This window comes from Rhodnius prolixus, unplaced genomic scaffold (assembly GCF_049639745.1).
Source record: "Rhodnius prolixus isolate KJV_2025 unplaced genomic scaffold, Rpr scaffold_6, whole genome shotgun sequence".
Taxonomy (NCBI): Eukaryota; Metazoa; Arthropoda; class Insecta; order Hemiptera; family Reduviidae; genus Rhodnius; species Rhodnius prolixus.
Genome location: NW_027411634.1, coordinates 42,732,804 through 42,750,807, shown reverse-complemented (window position 1 = coordinate 42,750,807; position 18,004 = coordinate 42,732,804). Strand labels below are relative to the sequence as shown.

Sequence of the window (18,004 nt, the reverse complement as noted above, 5' to 3'; positions counted from 1 at the left end):
GAAGAGAGATAAAGAGGTTTAAATTTAGAGCTATTTACAAAACCACCAAATTATAACCTTCTATATCTCAATAACTATTATTATTAGATCATTGCTATTTATGTCAGTTATACAGAATGCTATTCTCTACAATTTGGTAAAGAAATCATTGAAATCAGAAGAGTAGGAAGAGAGATAAAGAGGTTTAAATTTAGAGCTATTTACAAAACCACCAAATTATACCCTTCTATATCTCAATAACTATTATTATTAGATCATTGCTATTTATGTCAGTTATACAGAATGCTATTCTCTACAATTTGGTAAAGAAATCATTGAAATCAGAAGAGTAGGAAGAGAGATAAAGAGGTTTAAATTTAGAGCTATTTACAAAACCACCAAATTATAACCTTCTATATCTCAATAACTATTATTATTAGATCATTGCTATTTATGTCAGTTATACAGAATGCTATTCTCTACAATTTGGTAAAGAAATCATTGAAATCAGAAGAGTAGGAAGAGAGATAAAGAGGTTTAAATTTAGAGCTATTTACAAAACCACCAAATTATAACCTTCTATATCTCAATAACTATTATTATTAGATCATTGCTATTTATGTCAGTTATACAGAATGCTATTCTCTACAATTTGGTAAAGAAATCATTGAAATCAGAAGAGTAGGAAGAGTGATAAAGAGGTTTAAATTTAGAGCTATTTACAAAACCACCAAATTATAACCTTCTATATCTCAATAACTATTATTATTAGATCATTGCTATTTATGTCAGTTATACAGAATGCTATTCTCTACAATTTGGTAAAGAAATCATTGAAATCAGAAGAGTAGGAAGAGAGAAAAAGAGGTTTAAATTTAGAGCTATTTACAAAACCACCAAATTATAACCTTCTATATCTCAATAACTATTACCATTAGATCATTGCTATTTATGTCAGTTATACAGAATACTATTCTCTACAATTTGGTAAAGAAATCATTGAAATCGGAAGAGTAGGAAGAGAGATAATGAGGTTTTTTAGAGCTGTTTGCAAAACCACCAAATTATAACCTTCTATATCTCAATAACTATTATTATTAGATCATTGCTATTTATGTCACTTATACAGAATACTATTCTCTACAATTTGGTAAAGAAATCATTGAAATCGGAAGAGTAGGAAGAGAGATAAAGAGGTTTAAATTTAGAGCTATTTACAAAACCACCAAATTATAACCTTCTATATCTCAATAACTATTATTATTAGATCATTGCTATTTATGTCAGTTATACAGAATACTATTCTCTACAATTTGGTAAAGAAATCATTGAAATCGGAAGAGTAGGAAGAGAGATAAAGAGGTTTAAAAATAGAGCTATTTACAAAACCACCAAATTATAACCTTCTATATCTCAATAACTATTACCATTAGATCATTGCTATTTATGTCAGTTATACAGAATACTATTCTCTACAATTTGGTAAAGAAATCATTGAAATCGGAAGAGTAGGAAGAGAGATAAAGAGGTTTAAATTTAGAGCTATTTACAAAATTACATACATACATAATCCGTTCTCTTCTACCGCCTAGACAGTGTAGAGGTCTTGCATATACTTTTCCATTCGTCCCTGTTCCTGGCGAGTTCTTTTCCTTTTCGCCATTCTATTCCTTTTTCCTGTAGGCTTTCCCGTATTTCTTCTTCCCAAGTTCTTCTAGGGCGACCTCGACGTCTTTTCCCTTCTGTTCTTGCCTCGTATACTAATTTGGCAACTCTATTGTCCTCCATTCTCATAAGATGTCCGTACCAGCGGAGTTGGTTTCTTTTTATTATGTCTATAGAAGGTTCTACACCTATATCTTTCCTCACTGTTATATTTCTTATCCTATCTCTTCTCGTCTTCCCCAAAATCTTCCTTAAATAACGCATTTCCATCGCTTGGATTTTGCTCTCTAACTTTTTTGATAGGGTCCACGATTCACTTGAGTAGGATATGATTGGCAAAAATACCGTTTTGTAAACAGTGACCTTGGCCCGCATAGAGACTTTCTTCTTCCCTATGAAGCTGTTTCTGATTGCGTGAAAAAATCTTCCTGCCGCACCTATTCTTTCTTTTATTTCATCTTCCATTCTTCCTTCTTCATTTAGGTGGGCGCCCAGATACTTGAAATTTTTCACCTGCTCCAGCACAGTTCCTTTAACTTTTATCTGTAGTCTCTTTCCTTTTCCACCAATTACCATAGTTTTAGATTTCTCTACATTTATTTTCATTTTCTTTTTTGCCAACTCCTCTGTCAGGACTTTCATGTTAAACTGGAGATTCTTATCCGAGTCTGCTGCCAACAAAATATCGTCGGCGTATGCCAGGATGCTGAACCCTATCCGCTGGAGGTTCCTGTATCCAATATGCAGCTTTTTCAATCTTTTCTCACAGTTCTTAATGATTCCATCCATTATCAAAATAAAAAGTGATGGGCTTAGGATTCATCCTTGCTTGACACCTTGCGTTGTGACAAATTCTTCCGATTCTTGGTTAAAGGTTCTAACATAATTCCTGGTTTCTTTATAGATACTTTTAATGGCCTTCTGTAGTCCTGTGCTTATCCCTTTTTCAGCCAATGCTTGCCAAATAATATTTCTTGGGACTGTATCGAAGGCTTTAACTAGGTCTACGAAGCACCAATAACTTGGTTTTCCTTTTTCCAAGAGTTTCTCACTTGTCTGTCTGACCGTAAAGATAAGGTCCTGAGTACTTCTTTCTGCTCTAAATCCATACTGTGCACTCTCCCAATTTGCTCCTGACTCTCCCTTCAGCCTATCATCTAATATTCTGGAGTATATTTTGCTTGGGACGCTAGTCAAGGAGATGCCTCTATGATTGCTGCACTCTCGGTTATCACCCTTCTTAAAGATAGGCACTATAATGGAGACCTCCCAATCTCGAGGTATAGCTTTCTTCTTCCATGCCAGATTGATGATATGCAACAGGACCTTCTCACCCTCTGCCCCCATATACTTTATCATTTCAGGGGTTATACCGTCCTGCCCGGCCGCCTTCCCTAATTTCATTTTTACTATAGCCGCTTCCATTTCCGATTCATCAATATAATCGTCTTCTTCCCCTACTAAATCATTCTCTCTATCATCTCAAACTTAAAAATTAGAGCTGTTTGCAAAACCACCAAATTTTAACCTTCTATATCTCAATAACTATTAGAACTAGATCATTGCTATTTATGTCAGTTATACAGAATACTATTCTCTACAATTTGGTAAAGAAATCATTGAAATCGGAAGAGTAGGAAGAGAGATACTGAGATTTGAAATTTGAAGGATTTGAAAACTTGAACTTGGATTTTTAATTGAAGTTTTTTTCATGAGGAAGATGTTTTCATAAGACATTAGGTATTTTAGTTAGATTTCCAGTTGTAGTCTTTGTGCAGAAGAAGTCCGGGGAGAGTTGAAGGTATAAGGCGCTATTTGATAATATTATATCCAGTAGCCAATATCCAATAACCTAGGATCATTCTCTTTACTTTATATGGATACTTTTCATATTTAGCTTTAAGATAAGTTACAAATTGTAGTAATTGCCGAATAAGAAATCCATGCAGAAATTTCACTACAGATTTTTATTGCAGATGTTGGAAAGATGACGGCAGTCCGAGTATCGAGGCAAACGTGCAGAATGTTCTCTACGAGGTTTACGTGCCAGCTCCTGGACGGTCTCTTAGTTTCACTTGCTATCCATGCGAACGGGTCATCCTGCAGACGCCTACCAGTCTGGAAGAGTTACCATTCTTCGATTTCAGCCTCAGCCAGCTGTTCAGTCTGCTGGGAGTTGATTGTGTCCTCCAGCTCTATACCTGCCTACTTCTCGAAGGCCAGATACTCTTCTGTTCTTCTGGTAAATTTTTTAATTCATAAAAAATAAATATAAAATAATAAAAATTTTAATGAGCATTATTACAGTTGTGACGCCACAATCTGGTCATAAAACTGTTGAACAATTCGGAGTCATTAGGCTCATACTTTTATATAAGTAAAACATTTTCGGTACATTTGCCTAAAAATTTAAACTGTTCAATCGGACAGCTGTAAAGGGTTAATCGTGAAAAACTGTAAGAAAAAGCGTAATATTGAAAATACCAAGATTGTCAATTGTTTACTCTTTTCTTACAATAGATACATTTCCAAAACTAGCTTTTTTAAAAAAAGACAATAACCTTGTGTTTATAAATATATTTTTTTGCAATTAAAACTATGCAGCAATTTTCAGAATTGTTCTTCTTCCTTATTTTGTATTTGTTAATACTATTTTTTTTACAGCACCTAAACGGGAAAACTGATTTTTATGAAAGAGGTATCTTTTAATGCGAAATGTTTTTTATATTTAGTTGAGCTGTTTAGGATAACTCTGCTGATGAGTTTGCCCCATGTATCTAGAGGTCCAGCACACAAACTATTATTAAAATCTCTGTGTGTAAATAAAGCTTAGACAAATTTTGCAGGATAAAGACGTTACTAATACCCTATTTAAGTTCGATGTGCCATCCCACACTTATTTCTGTTAATAGAAAATTCTGCAATCGTCACCTATTCGCAACTTAATTTCTCTTTAGAAGAAGTAATGAAACAACAATATAATTGATCTTACCCCACTTAATAGCAGGAATGCAATCGCAGAGTTACTTTTGTCTTAGCTCTGTTAATAAAAGGTATTCTAATAAAAATAATTTTTTTCCCCCCCTATTTAATAGAAATTAAAGAAAAATTATTTTTTATACCACTTTTAGATTATTTGATGAATATGGAGCAATATATTGACAGTTAAAATTAGGGCTTGTTTTGGATCTGGAAAAGTTAAAAAGAAAAAGTTTGGAGAAACTATTAGCTAAAGTTTAGAAAATCTAAACTAATACATCGAAAGAATTTATATTTACTTGTATTAAGAGACAAATCTAGTCTACAAATATTTATATTTTTATAGAACATTTTATTTTCGAAGTTCTTTGAGTTTGGGCGATTGTTTGGAACATATCATTTGAAAAACTAATAACAGTATTTGAAACTGAATCTTGTGATGCGGGTTGGAAACAAATATTTAATAGAATTTAAATTAATAATTCAAGTAAGAATAATTCTGTGCTAGACTACCAACGGCTGATGCTGGTGGCAGAGTCGCTGACCACTCTGTTGTTCCCATTTACTTGGCCACATGTCTATGTACCCATACTTCCATCATCCTGTAAACATTTCTTGGACGCCCCATTACCGTTCGTCATGGGGCTGCACACCAGTGAATCTACCATTGATATTCCGCCAGAAGTAAGTTATTGTGTACATTTACCTACATAAGAATCATGAGCAATATTATTTATTTTACTGGTAGACAAATTATTTTCAAAGCTTCCATTTTTATTCATTTACAGACAAACTTATGTTTCATCGATTTAGACAGTCGATCGTTGCAAACACCAGAGGAATTGCCTAGTTTTCCGCACAGGACTGAATTTATTGCTGAAATCTGCGATGTCTTAAGAAGGCACAAAGTAGCCGCTGAAAATCTAGATCTGTATGTAATATTTATACTCATAATATTATTTGCAACTAGTTAACTAGATACATAGCTCTTTATCTTTAGTTTTTATCTCAAATATCTTAAGAAGTTTCTTTTTCTTCAAGTGTGTAATCAAAGAGATTCAATAAACCAAATTTTCTAGTTAATTAATGTATACTATTCAATTAAAATATGAAATTTTCTAGAACTACTACTTTTTAGAATTAGTGCAACTTAAATGACGCTTTGTAAAATTTATGTTAACTTCAAAATCAGAGTACTCCCAGCCAGGCGCTCTGGTAAAAGGGTATGCTTCTGACACAAAATAATACTAGTACAGTAAAATTAATTTTAATAATTAATATTAAATTTTCCAGGAATTTGAATACTGCTGGGGAGAATCTGATGAGTAGTTCATGTATTTCCATGAAGACTAGAAAACAGTCCTGGGCGGACACCTTGGAAGATGATCCCTCACTTACCCATGGTTCGGAAACACTGCAGAGAATTGTCTCACTCACCAGACGGGCAGGTAAGTCTGCCATTTACTCTATATCACTTTTATCCAAGGATTCTCACTTCATGAGGTTTCAGCCTTAAAGAAATTCTCGTAGTTCAACTGTTCTCGAAAGTCTTATTCTCATTTATTGACCCTTATTCTTGTATGAGGGAAAGATAAGTTTAGACCCTTTATCGGCTATTCTTGTGGTCCATCCTCTTTGCATTTGAATACTAATGTACGACATCCTTTGTGATGAGAACTTCCAACTCATTTCCTTTTAGGTATCTTCGTCTTCTTTAATCGTGAAACTCGCATGTTCCCTCTCAAACGAAAAATCCATTTCCTTTTTTTTTTACTAAATGATTTTCCATTCTTTTTCTCATTCGTCCAAAACCAAGATTCCATATGACTTTAGAAGGTCGCATCATCCTTTGTCCTGCAGTAAATAATTTACAGGTTTGTTAAACTATTAATATTCGGTAATTAGAAGCTTTTGGCAGATTGGTAATTGAAGAAAATTGTGCCGCTTTTCTTTTTCTTATAGATTTTAAGAATCAGTAACTTAAATTCTACGAATAAAAGATCTCCTCTATAGCTTATTTAAATTTAATTTATTACGTATTTATTTTATTGTAATTATAACTCTTTTTTGTTGTTGAGAACATTTCTATATTTCTTATTTTCTTTATTTTTGTACCATCTTACCTCTGCAGGTAGTTTTACGCTCTGTACAATATTGTATTTTTTATTATTACTTATTATATATTACTTGGTTAATTAATATTAAATTAATGTTATTATTATAGCCATATCCCAAAAGGCTTACGGGACCCACATTAACATAATTCAGAGTATTCTCATTTCATTTATACAATAAAATTCTCATTTTATATTAACCTTCCAATACTTCCACATAGATTTTTTCTGTTATTCTATGGAAATTGGCTGTTCCTTTAAAATAAACTTAACATTTTAGGTTTTATATTTATGTTGTAATTCAGATTTAATATTTTTATTTTAGGTGCTTCATTGGATGGCCTTGATGACTTGGATACTTCTTGGGATTCAGCGCCCGATGATGGTTTCTCAGAAGAGCCAGAAGTTAGCAGTGAAGCACAGTATCTGAGAGATTTACGCGTAAATTCGGCCATTAGAGAAATTTTTCTTAATAGATTCGTGCACTTATTTATAGATTACGATCACTTCATTATTCAGCCTAACCAGGTAAGTTTGTATGTTCCAGTTTTTGTTACAGAATCCTTATCAGTTTCTGCACAAATTTGATGTGGTTTTTGGCGGTGATTTTGAAATCATTGAACAAAAAGAACTATTACTATCAAAACGTTTTCTAAGGAGAAATGTTTCTTAGTTACTATAACTTGTAAAAACCTGAAGTTTTGATTCAGCGATTTGTATATAAATTTTCTATGTGAAGTTGGTCTGTTAGTCTTTGGCTCTCGCTGAGTTTCAATATGATTAGCTGTGAAAGACTTCTTCGATGGTCAGTCACTGCACTCATAATGCTCCTGACTCCTTAACACAACATGTCTGAACGATTATTGCACATTCAAAAGTGCTGCTTCTCGCTAAAATTGGTCGTTACTACTTTAAGTTGAGTCTGGCTGTTTATTTTAATTCGTAAAAGTAATATATTAATTACAATTTCTGTAGTCTATAGAAAATAAGAAACAGTCATCTAATCAAAATGTAGTACAGATAACTCGTTTAAAACATAGTTTAATTTTCTAACTCATTTAAGGTGAATAAAATATCGAACAGGAAATTGTATGAACAAAATCAGCACTAACTTTGGTTCTAATATACTCTCCGTTTAAAGTTTATCAATATTTCTTGCATTGACAGGATAAAGAGGAATGGTTGAACAATCGAGAATCGATGTATAACTTCGATAAAGCAACTTTTCTTTCTGATCAGCAACAACAACATTTGCCATTCTTGTCTAGATTTATCGAAACACAAATGTTTGCCACACTCATAGACAATAAAATACTCAGCAACTGGGATCGCACTGAAACAAACCTTAGAATATTCGACAGGAGAATTAAATTGCTGAGGTGAGTTTCCTCTGTTTTCTGTGAGTTTTAGAATAGAAATCTGAGCTCACAACAATAGATTTGAATTTTGGTTTATTATGAATTTTACTGCTAGAATCATAATTTAAAAAAAATAATATAGGAAGCGTTACGGCTGCGATACATTCGCTCGCAGTGGTGTTTACGAATGTTGTGATTCACTGAGAGACTGCTTATTATATCTGGAGAAGAGGATAAACAACATTGATTCAGAAGTGCCAGCACCTTGTAACTCACTACTCTGGAGAAGTGGTGAAGCAAAACGAACTACTTCAGCCAGGAGTACCACATTTCCAATAATAGACAGAAGCGTTATTAGGGAGCATACTGCCTATAGGTAAAATTCTCTTCTTTTTTTTTACTTTGCTAATAACAAAGTATTTTTTGTATACTGGACCTGCCAGTCTTTCGTTAGTGATATAAATCTCTGAAAAATGCGGGCTATTTCTGGAAAGGGTTATTTGCAACACTCCTTAAGCAATTGGTATGGGTGTCATAATGTCCTTTGCGATAGTTTAAAAGCACCTATTATTATTGCATGCACTTGTAGGAAGATTCATGAGTTAATGAAACGAAAAGAACTCGTATCTGATCGCGTACTCTCTCATGGCTTCCAAGCACACTGGTTCTGTGCAAATATTTCGGTTTTGTTATGTGTATGTCACAGGAAAAATTAAAGAACCCTTTCCTAAGAGAGGATACATCCTCTTTTAATTTGGTAACTATTAGGCTTTTTGGAAATCTTTACGCCTTCCCAAGCTCCAGTTAGTAGGGAAGCTCCTTTCTCTCAGGAGTTCTTGATGCCTTGGAGGTTCCATTTTCGACACCCATGCCAAAGAATCTTTTCTTTTGTTGTATCCTTCGTTTGTTGTACGTCTGGAATGCATAGAAAACCTTTCGAATATAATATAACTAAAGCTAAGTACACCGTAGTATACTCTCTAGACAATCACTTTGCTATGTATACTGTATATTAAAATTTACATTTAATTGCTTTAATATAATTACAGCATTGGAATTTCTTATTTATTTCTTTTTTTATTTTTGATCCAGGAATAAGAAAAGAAGTCAACAACAGGCAAATCGTATGACTAGTTCCTTGACTTCGTTGAGTTTTGAAGAATCAGATTTCACTATGTGTTGTGCTAATGATGACTCAAAGCTGGGTACTAATACCAGTGAAATTGGCAATGGTGCCGTAGTTCCACATCCTGCATACAATACTAGCAGTTTGAGGCGAAGAAGCGAGGCAAGACCTTTGGGCGGCAGAGAAAGATTGGCTGCTGTGCCGCCAAAAACTGAACCTTCGGCTGCGCTGATTGCTCAAACTAATTGGAATTTTGTTGAAAAACTTCTCAAAGTAAGAAGTTTATATGATTTTAAGATTGTGAGAAAACTTGGAAAATAGTTTTTCAATGTTTAATTGATCATGCGCAGAGGCTATAATTTAAAATAAGCCTATTGCTCACTGCTAGCTGATAAGTGTATTACTATAGAGATATCTCTAATTGGTGATAGGATTAAGACTTAAATCTCCCCTCTTTAAAATGGCCAGAGACTTGCCTAATTCTTCTGTTACTGACACCTTAGAGGATACCAAACACTCATTGTGATTGATTTTTCTGAGCCTACTGGGTCCTATAGTAGGCATATCCTAACTCGAGAAGGTCCAAGTCAAGTCCTATAGGACTGACAGACAGGATTGTGCCGTTTGTATCAGGTAACTGAGACTGGTGATTGGCTTTTTGCTGCATTCTGGCATAGTAGTTCGAAAATTCAATTTAGAAAATTTGAAAAGGCTTAGCAAAGATGAGAGAACGTAAAAAAAAAAAAAAAATTAAACTTTAGTCTATAGAATCTTTCCCGCGTCTGGTGTAGTTTTTTAAAATATCTTTATCGGTCTTTTTAGTATTTATAGAAGTTTAAAAAACATGATTTTATTTGTTTTGGAGGACTGTAAGCAAAAGACCAAAAGGATGCTTGTTGAGAAGCTCGGTAGCGAGGCCGTGGAAATGGGTCATTGTGCTCAGACCTCATTGGTGGAAGAAAACACTCTCATAGCCAGTCTCTGTGAACTTTTAGAAAGGGTTTGGTCTCATGGATTGCAAAAGAGACAGGTAAGTAATAATTGTTTGTTTCTTTATAATTTATTTTTAAATAAGTAAAATACATTACAAGCTTGTATTTCTTAATTTCTAGGGTAAATCGGCTTTATGGGCACACCTCTCTAATTACTTGGAAATCGAAGAATGCAACGACAGTATTAACAAACCGGTAGACCAGAATTTTGTGTCTCCAGGTGTGTAGCTGATGAAATGTTTATGTTTCAAATATAATTTTCTAAATGAACACCTTTTCACGCTTTTTTTTAAATAATGCGTTTATCTTGCTTACGTGATAAGTTTCAACAAATTCTCCGCTAATGATAACTACTGGTTTCTTGATTTCTCAAGACTGTTCAATAAAAATAACAATACAGAGATTGTCAACAGTTTCGCCATTTGTTTCGCGTTTAATAGCGCACTTTATTCTTACTAGAATTAGAGTAACATCTTACAGATTGATAGATTATATTAGAAATGGGGATAATTTAGTCATTAAGTTGGAAAACATAGATTTATTTATTTTCTTAGATATCAGCCGAACAATAAAATAAAGCTGTAAAAGTTCAGTTATCTTGAGGAAAGAGGAAAGAAGTTTAAAATATTTACTTTTGGAAAAATTTTATTAATAAAATTGATTTTTTCTTTTCTTTAAATTTGGACGCAGCTCTTGCATGGCATGTCCTGAAGAAAAGAATGGACTGTACGTAAATAAAAAGCAACTACTCAACTATTTCATTTTTACAACTTGCTTCAATTGAAAATTTGTGTTGTTGCTATTTCATATTTTTAATTCTAGATAGTTTTCGAAAAGAAATGTTTCAATTCCAGTTTCAATTATGTATCTTGGTTTTTGTAAGTATTGCACAGCTGCCTAAATCTGTTTAGCACTGCACTCCGATCACAGCACTGTTTACAAAAATGCTTCCTTAAGTTATTTCATAACACGTTTACAATTTCATATGTGTAATATATAATTTTTTTTATCATATATTTTTGTAATTCTATGCTATTAGTAGACGATGCTTTTTTTCCCCTGTTATAACCTGCTTTCCTATCTTCTTTACATTTACTGCAAACACAAAATTACATTTTTAAATACTTTAGATTAGCAATCTAAAATTATTATTTTTATTCCAATGTATAATCGAAAGTATAAAAGAGTTTCGTTCGGCCAATTTTCGAGATTTCTCAGAAAACGAGATGTAGCTTTTGGTTATGCTTAGTGGTTTGTAAGAGCAAGCCCCAAGATTCAATCGAGCTGTAATAAATCGAGCGCCACTCCATAGGATTTAGCATCTGACTCTTACAATTAACTTTTAAGCAAATTCTTCAGTATGTACATAAGGAATAAATTAGTGATACATTTCATAAATTAAATCGAAAATAATATCAAGAAAACAACTAATGTAATGTAATCCCTAATAACAATTATTTTTCTTTTTATTTGTGTTTATACAATTGCTTTGGTGTCGGCAGAACCCGTTAAATTGGGATTCCAGAATAAGATATTGTCAACATTTAAATCGAACCTTATCACGAAGGATTTAGCTTCATTTATAGAAAATAATTTTGGTGAGTTGGATTACTTGCTAAATATTCTAAAATTGGACCTATTAATTTTTATTGAATCTTATTAATCAACTCTTTACATCACTTAACCAGTATGTTTTTGAATTTTGTTATGAAAGTGGTCTTATGATTTCATTTTTAACAGCTGTTTCTAAATTCCTTGCGAACATAACATGGTGACTACCTTATATTGCTTGTAAAGTCTAATATATATTGTCTAACATATAATCAAATTGGGAGGCTACTTTTTGTTCTTAGCTAAAATACCATTTCATTAGTTGTAAAATATTTGAAAACACGCATGTTTATCTCGTTTTATCTTCATTATTTGAAAGCCACGTTATTTGTAAATTAAGGTAAGTATTTACTTCATTAATGTTTTAACATCTTCTAAATAGGATTAGTACTTCCCTATCCTTATCTTCAATTGTAGTTTTTCTTGCATGTTTTCCAAGTAATTTTGGTATCACCTGCAGCGTTATTAAATTTTTAAGTCAACATTTTTGAGCTAATTGGAAAAATATTGTTTTACTGAGTTCTTTTTGCATTTTAATATTATTATATTCGAGGTTGTAATTATTGTAAGAGATCTTAACTCGTAATTTGTGAAATATTTAAAACTGGTCATGAGCATGGTTCAAAACTTATTCTCCAGGAAAAATTGAATATTAATCTGCAATAAAGATCAAGCTGTAAGCCTGAGAAGTGTTGGACTTATACTACTTACCTATTGCCTTTGTAATTTGTCCTAAAACCCACTAACTTCACTGATTAAAAAACCCACTAATTAAAAATCTGTTTTCATAAATAATAAAATTATTAGATGAAACCATCCCCATCTGTTTGTTCACCAAAAAAAATTGGAAATGAAGTTTTACTTATAATGTTGAAGGTCTAATTACTTGGATATTTTTTTTACACAAGACCTGCTCATCACATTAAAACTCGACCATTTATTGAGCACGAGATCCTTATCTAGATTTGGTTGTAAAATTCACAACTGCCCATCTATAACATAAATAGTTCATATTAAATCTTATTCCATTCGCCTCCAACAGTCTCTGTCAGTTGTTTGAATTGAAATAAATAATCTGTTATATTTCCTTCTCAACTGTAAAATACTAGAATCAAAAGAAACCTAATATTTAATATGTAATAAGAACTTTTATTTTTTCAGATTTCTAAAAATAACTTAAGATCTCTTACTTTTATTTCTTCTAATTTGTAGCGTGGATGAGTTATAAGACGTAGGATAATTTATAAGATTGCATTTATAAGTAGGATAAGGCTGCATTCTTTTTTGGTAACGCAAGTCTTTTGAAGAATAAGACCAAAGAAGAAAAATATTTAATTACCAATTGCTGCTTATTAGAAAAGATTACTTAAAAATTATAATCAAGCACATTATTTACACGCATGAAATATTAAATCTTTCAGATCTGTCATCCGGCTCATTAGAAACTAGTCCACAGTCGGGGCAAGATGGAAAGCAGCAAAGTATACGCAGTAGATCGGAGACACGAACTAGCAACACGAGGCGGCTCAGTGAAGATCAGAGACAACAGCCCACTCTCAGAGCATTGCCCAACACTTTGGCCTACGACCTCAGGTATTAATGTTTTATTTCTTTCAATAGATATAATTTTCATAATTTGAATTTATAATAAAACATTGTATTTGGCAGGAGCGTTCAAGCAATGACAGATATTAAAACGCACATCGGCTACGCCAGAGCATTCATTAGGCTCTCTTTAGAAAAGAAACTTCTGTCCAGGCATTTAAGGACTCTCCTATCTGAAACTACCCTTCTAAGGTTTGACCTGCTTTCACATTATTTATGTTTGGCCAAAGTCCCTAAAGTGTAGTGTGCATGTTGTGATTGCTTCTCACCAGTTTTGGACTTTCATCCCATCATAATTTCTATTATATCCAACACTGGTCGGACTCGATCACATTTGAGAGGTTTTTTCACTTTATTCCAGAACTTTGTACAAACGTTACGCTTTCTTGAGATGTGAAGAAGAGAAGGAACAGTTTCTGTATCACTTGCTAACTTTGAATGCCGTCGATTACAGTTGTTTTACACACACATATTTGAATACTAGTAAGTTGTTTGCCTCATGATAATTTGTTCTTGATAATCTTTTGGTTTGTTTCAAAAAAATAAAATAAATTTTTATTTGAAATCCAAACAGGAGTACCGTACAGGGTGGCCATTTTTCCTTCTAGAAAAAATAGCTTTTCGTGGACTTCGGCGAATTGCTGGGTTGCCATTTCCGGAACCCACGGCGAGACCCAGAGAGTCCCTGTGCCAAAAGGTGCTCTAGAATTTGTCTTTCATGTAAGTTAGTGGTTAATGAATATCTTTTACTAGTCATTTAATCTCAATTTGTACCAAATTAGCTTGCTTTGTTGTTCATCGCAGAAAACCGTGTAGAGAAATGGGCTGTTAGAAATGCAGGCTCATTAAGACGACATTTCCTCCAAGTTTTGTTCGCCACCATTTTTATGTTTACTTTCTCCATTACCTAGTAAGGCATTTATTGAAAGTATACCAATTTTTTTGCGAAATTAAGTTTTTACCAAATATATACATATATTTTGAGCTCCTCTAAACAACAAACACATACACAAAAATCATTTTTTAGCGCATGGTCTGTGTATGGCGTATGAGAAAAGTATCAGAAAGTTCGAACTAGGCTTTTATTTTGGTTCTACTGTCGCCTAAGATTGCTTGATATTTCTCTTATAAATAGAGCAAAAAAGGCGACTAAAAATTTAGGAAAATTCTTGAGTAAATAAATGATTAAGAAGCGATATATTGTATCTTACAAATCGGTAAGAGACATGAGTTAATTTCCATTAAATTGGAAATGCTTACCGATCAACTTTCTTCCTTTTTTATCGATTGTTTTGAGAGATTTCAGAGCGGATAGGTTTGGCTTTAAAACTAAAAGTCACTTCCGAGTTTGACCCAAAATATAGTGCACATGATGTGAATGTAAGTTTCCGGGTAACTTGCAGCTTTAGATTAGGATAACGTAATGTTCAGTAAAAATTTAGTGTTAGATGAAAATTAAATTAGAAATAATTGAAGTAAAGAGTCAGTGTTTCGTTCCAGGTTATTATTATCTATTTATTTTCCCCTCTAGAACAAAAATGTCGGGTTGCTGACTACACTGAGGATAGGACATGACAACAGTGGATTGAGTCCAAAATGGCTGGTGGACAATATAGTGGTCAGAAACGAAGTTACCGGACATACGTACAAGTTAGTATGTTGTGTATTAAAGTATTTGTAATTGTAGTACAAGAAATATATGAGGTGGACCAGTATCATTAGTTAGTAAGTCAATTCTAAGAAATCTTCCTGTCATTGAATTGTTTTGTGATACATTCTATCTATGTCTGTTCGTACTAGTTTCCCTTGTGGACGATGGCTGGGGAAAGGGATTGATGATGACTCCACAGAAAGGCTGTTAGTCGGTGAGCGAGAAAAGGATGGAGATCGACCGAGTAGAGCTGGAGGTGAAGGCTCCAGGATTCGGAGCCCTTCTGTTCCTCCGCCAAAGAAAGTTCTCCCACTTTCTGATATTCAACACATGTTAGGTAGAGTAACTTTTTTTCCCAAACTACAGCTGCTTGTTTCCCAACTGGATTATAGTTGATGTTACTTTTTGTCTCCAATAAAGAAAATCCCTCTAAATTTTCAAAAAAAACCTCTTTATTATTTCTGACTTTTTAACCATTTTTTTTTTAAAACATTGCCCATTCTAAATGCCTTATGAAGTTCACATATAGTTATTTATTCGATGCTATAATTACTAACACTAGGTCTTATAAATTGTTTCATTTATTTTTGAAAATGATCTGTTGGGAAACATCTATTTATTTTTTACTTGAATTACTGATACACCAGTTTATAAGTCCACTAATTCAAAGACTTTTATAGGCGATAGTGCGAATAGTCTAGTGAAGTACCTGTACAGAACTTCGAATAATGAGGCCAGTGGTACCTTGACAGTACTTCTCTGTGGCGATATAGGTCTAGTACCAGCTTTGGAACAAGCCTTTTTGCATGGTTTCAAATCTACTCGTTTATTTGGTAGAAATCTTTATATTTGGGAATATATTGGTAAGTGTTTTTAAATAGTTGAATCAATATTGTTAGATTAGACTAGAATACAGACAGTTGCAGTTAGTTCAAAGCACTGAAAAGTGGCTTCAATGCACCATCTTCCTAAATGCAAATGCAAAGCTTCGGCCTTTATTGAAGGTCCCGGATCTTAACCACTTAAGTCGTGTTGGGCATATTTCAGGGCAGCATAGAAGTTCTTAAGACCTATTAAATATTAATAAGAATAAAATGTTTAAACAAATCAAGATTTGAAGAAAATTGACTGACGCAAGTATTTTAATATAGTTCTTATTAATTACACTACTTTATTGTTAATATTCGAGTTCCGGAGTTAAGATTTTGCTTAACCTGTTCTATTTCACACGATTGTTTACACACGGCCACTCATAGAATTATATAAATTGTTTCTATTTACTTAAATTCTGCCAGTCCTTTGATTTTTAACAATAATAATAATAATTTTAATGTAAATTGTGTTGCATCACTTATTATTTAGTTTGTACCGCTTTTTTTTTCGAAATAAGTGAATACGCATGTATTTCGTCACTTACATACGTATAGAAGTGGATGCGCGACTTCAACTGTCTTTTACGTTCAAGAAAATTTAAAAAACAATTATAATTTTCGAGAAATTTTAATTAAATCAAAAGATAAGTAGTGTGAATCGAAACTGTCGGTATCCACATGAATTAATGCGTCAAAAAGGAATACCCAATTTGAGTTTCTTGTATTTTCGATAGATTCTGTAATTCTTCTATATATTAATATTTTGTATATGTCTTATTTTTTCTGACCTAAAAAAAATATTATTATCTTGTATATCTGTTTGGCATGTTTCTAGTTAAAGTGAAAGAGGAAAGTGAATCTCTAGTTACCAAAAGTGATACTCTCAGATATTTTAATAATTTAGTGGAAGCTATATCACATTGTGGAAACACTTTAGGTAAAGATGGACGATTCCAGGTGTTTGTCTGCCTTGCTCTCAGGTACGTCTGTCTGTATCTATCATCACTATTACTTATTACACTTGTTCTGGCGTACGACTCTGTAAAATCCTTCTATCATACTAAATTTATTCTTTAGCTCTTAAAGGGGGCCGCCTTTTAGAATGTAGCGTCAAAAATGAATACTCTTCCATGGAATCAGCATTGTTTAAATTGTGACTTATTATTTTTGGGTTGAGAGGATATATAAGCCCTAAGTAATTCTAATCTTTGGGCCCTTAAGGAAAAAGAACTGTAGTAACACAAGCCAAACCTGGGACAAAAATGATGAGCATGACTTGAGTTATCTAAGGTTCACAGCTTTGAAAAATTTCAAACACTTCCACCAATCAGCCTTCTTTCGTCGTTCCGACCAATATCTTTGCTCTAATCTCCTCACACCTTAAACAGTACCTCTTCAGATAAATGGACGTTTCCTCAAAAAAGGAGTCTCTCTGCCATGCATAAATGTGAAGACTTTTGAGAACACTGGTAGTTTAAGGACTCCCTAAATTATTTTGTCAGGGAACGTCCTCTGATCTGAGAGAAACAGAAATCCTACTATTCTGGCACTTTCTGGTCCCCCCAATCTGTTCGTTAGATTGCCGCAAACCACCACCGTACCTTGAGATGATGCTCTGAGGTCGTCCTTTCCTCAAAGCTAGACAGATCTAGTATGTCCAGGAGGTTCCAGGAAACAATAAAATTGTCTTAATTATTACTACTTCTTTGAAAATATTACACATTTATTTATTTCTGAAAAATACTATGTTTTAAACTTCAGAATGAAATCCCCATAATTGTAAATATTTTTTAATATTTATGAACGTAAGAGTTGCAATTTTGTTTTTCTTAAATTGTTTACTTATTTGAAACGCTTCATATCTTCTAGAGTGCACCCACTTCAATGTAGTGATAAGATTTAGGTGAATTCAGAGGTAATAAGGTTAAACGTTGCAAGCCCAAAAAGCCTTTCAACTGTTACAATGTACTTTAAAACTTCGGTTACATCTGTATTACACGCATGAAATGTTGTAACCTACTCATTACTCTAAATTGTACAAAGTTTGTTGGA

The 18,004-nt window shown here is 33.1% G+C and overlaps 1 protein-coding gene across 5 annotated transcripts in view; it reads left to right on the top strand.

Annotated features, from left to right (window-relative positions):
* pns (DENN domain containing pinstripe) overlaps positions 1-18,004 on the top strand; it is a 39,656-nt gene that overhangs the window by 16,170 nt on the left and 5,482 nt on the right. For 3 of the 5 annotated variants that reach the window (XM_074141500.1, XM_074141503.1, XM_074141504.1), the window contains 19 exons: positions 3,621-3,886; positions 5,132-5,307; positions 5,412-5,554; positions 5,917-6,071; positions 7,063-7,265; positions 7,905-8,116; positions 8,238-8,471; positions 9,188-9,494; positions 10,087-10,251; positions 10,334-10,433; positions 11,716-11,811; positions 13,246-13,417; positions 13,493-13,621; positions 13,791-13,912; positions 14,004-14,149; positions 14,961-15,079; positions 15,230-15,417; positions 15,761-15,943; positions 16,788-16,932. In XM_074141500.1, coding sequence (XP_073997601.1) covers positions 3,621-3,886; positions 5,132-5,307; positions 5,412-5,554; positions 5,917-6,071; positions 7,063-7,265; positions 7,905-8,116; positions 8,238-8,471; positions 9,188-9,494; positions 10,087-10,251; positions 10,334-10,433; positions 11,716-11,811; positions 13,246-13,417; positions 13,493-13,621; positions 13,791-13,912; positions 14,004-14,149; positions 14,961-15,079; positions 15,230-15,417; positions 15,761-15,943; positions 16,788-16,932 — 3,261 coding nt within the window. Of the gene's footprint in view, positions 1-3,620; positions 3,887-5,131; positions 5,308-5,411; positions 5,555-5,916; positions 6,072-7,062; positions 7,266-7,904; positions 8,117-8,237; positions 8,472-9,187; positions 9,495-10,086; positions 10,252-10,333; positions 10,434-10,903; positions 10,940-11,715; positions 11,812-13,245; positions 13,418-13,492; positions 13,622-13,790; positions 13,913-14,003; positions 14,150-14,960; positions 15,080-15,229; positions 15,418-15,760; positions 15,944-16,787; positions 16,933-18,004 lie in introns of all 5 variants that reach the window. The other 2 variants (XM_074141501.1, XM_074141502.1) reach the window with 2 other exon arrangements.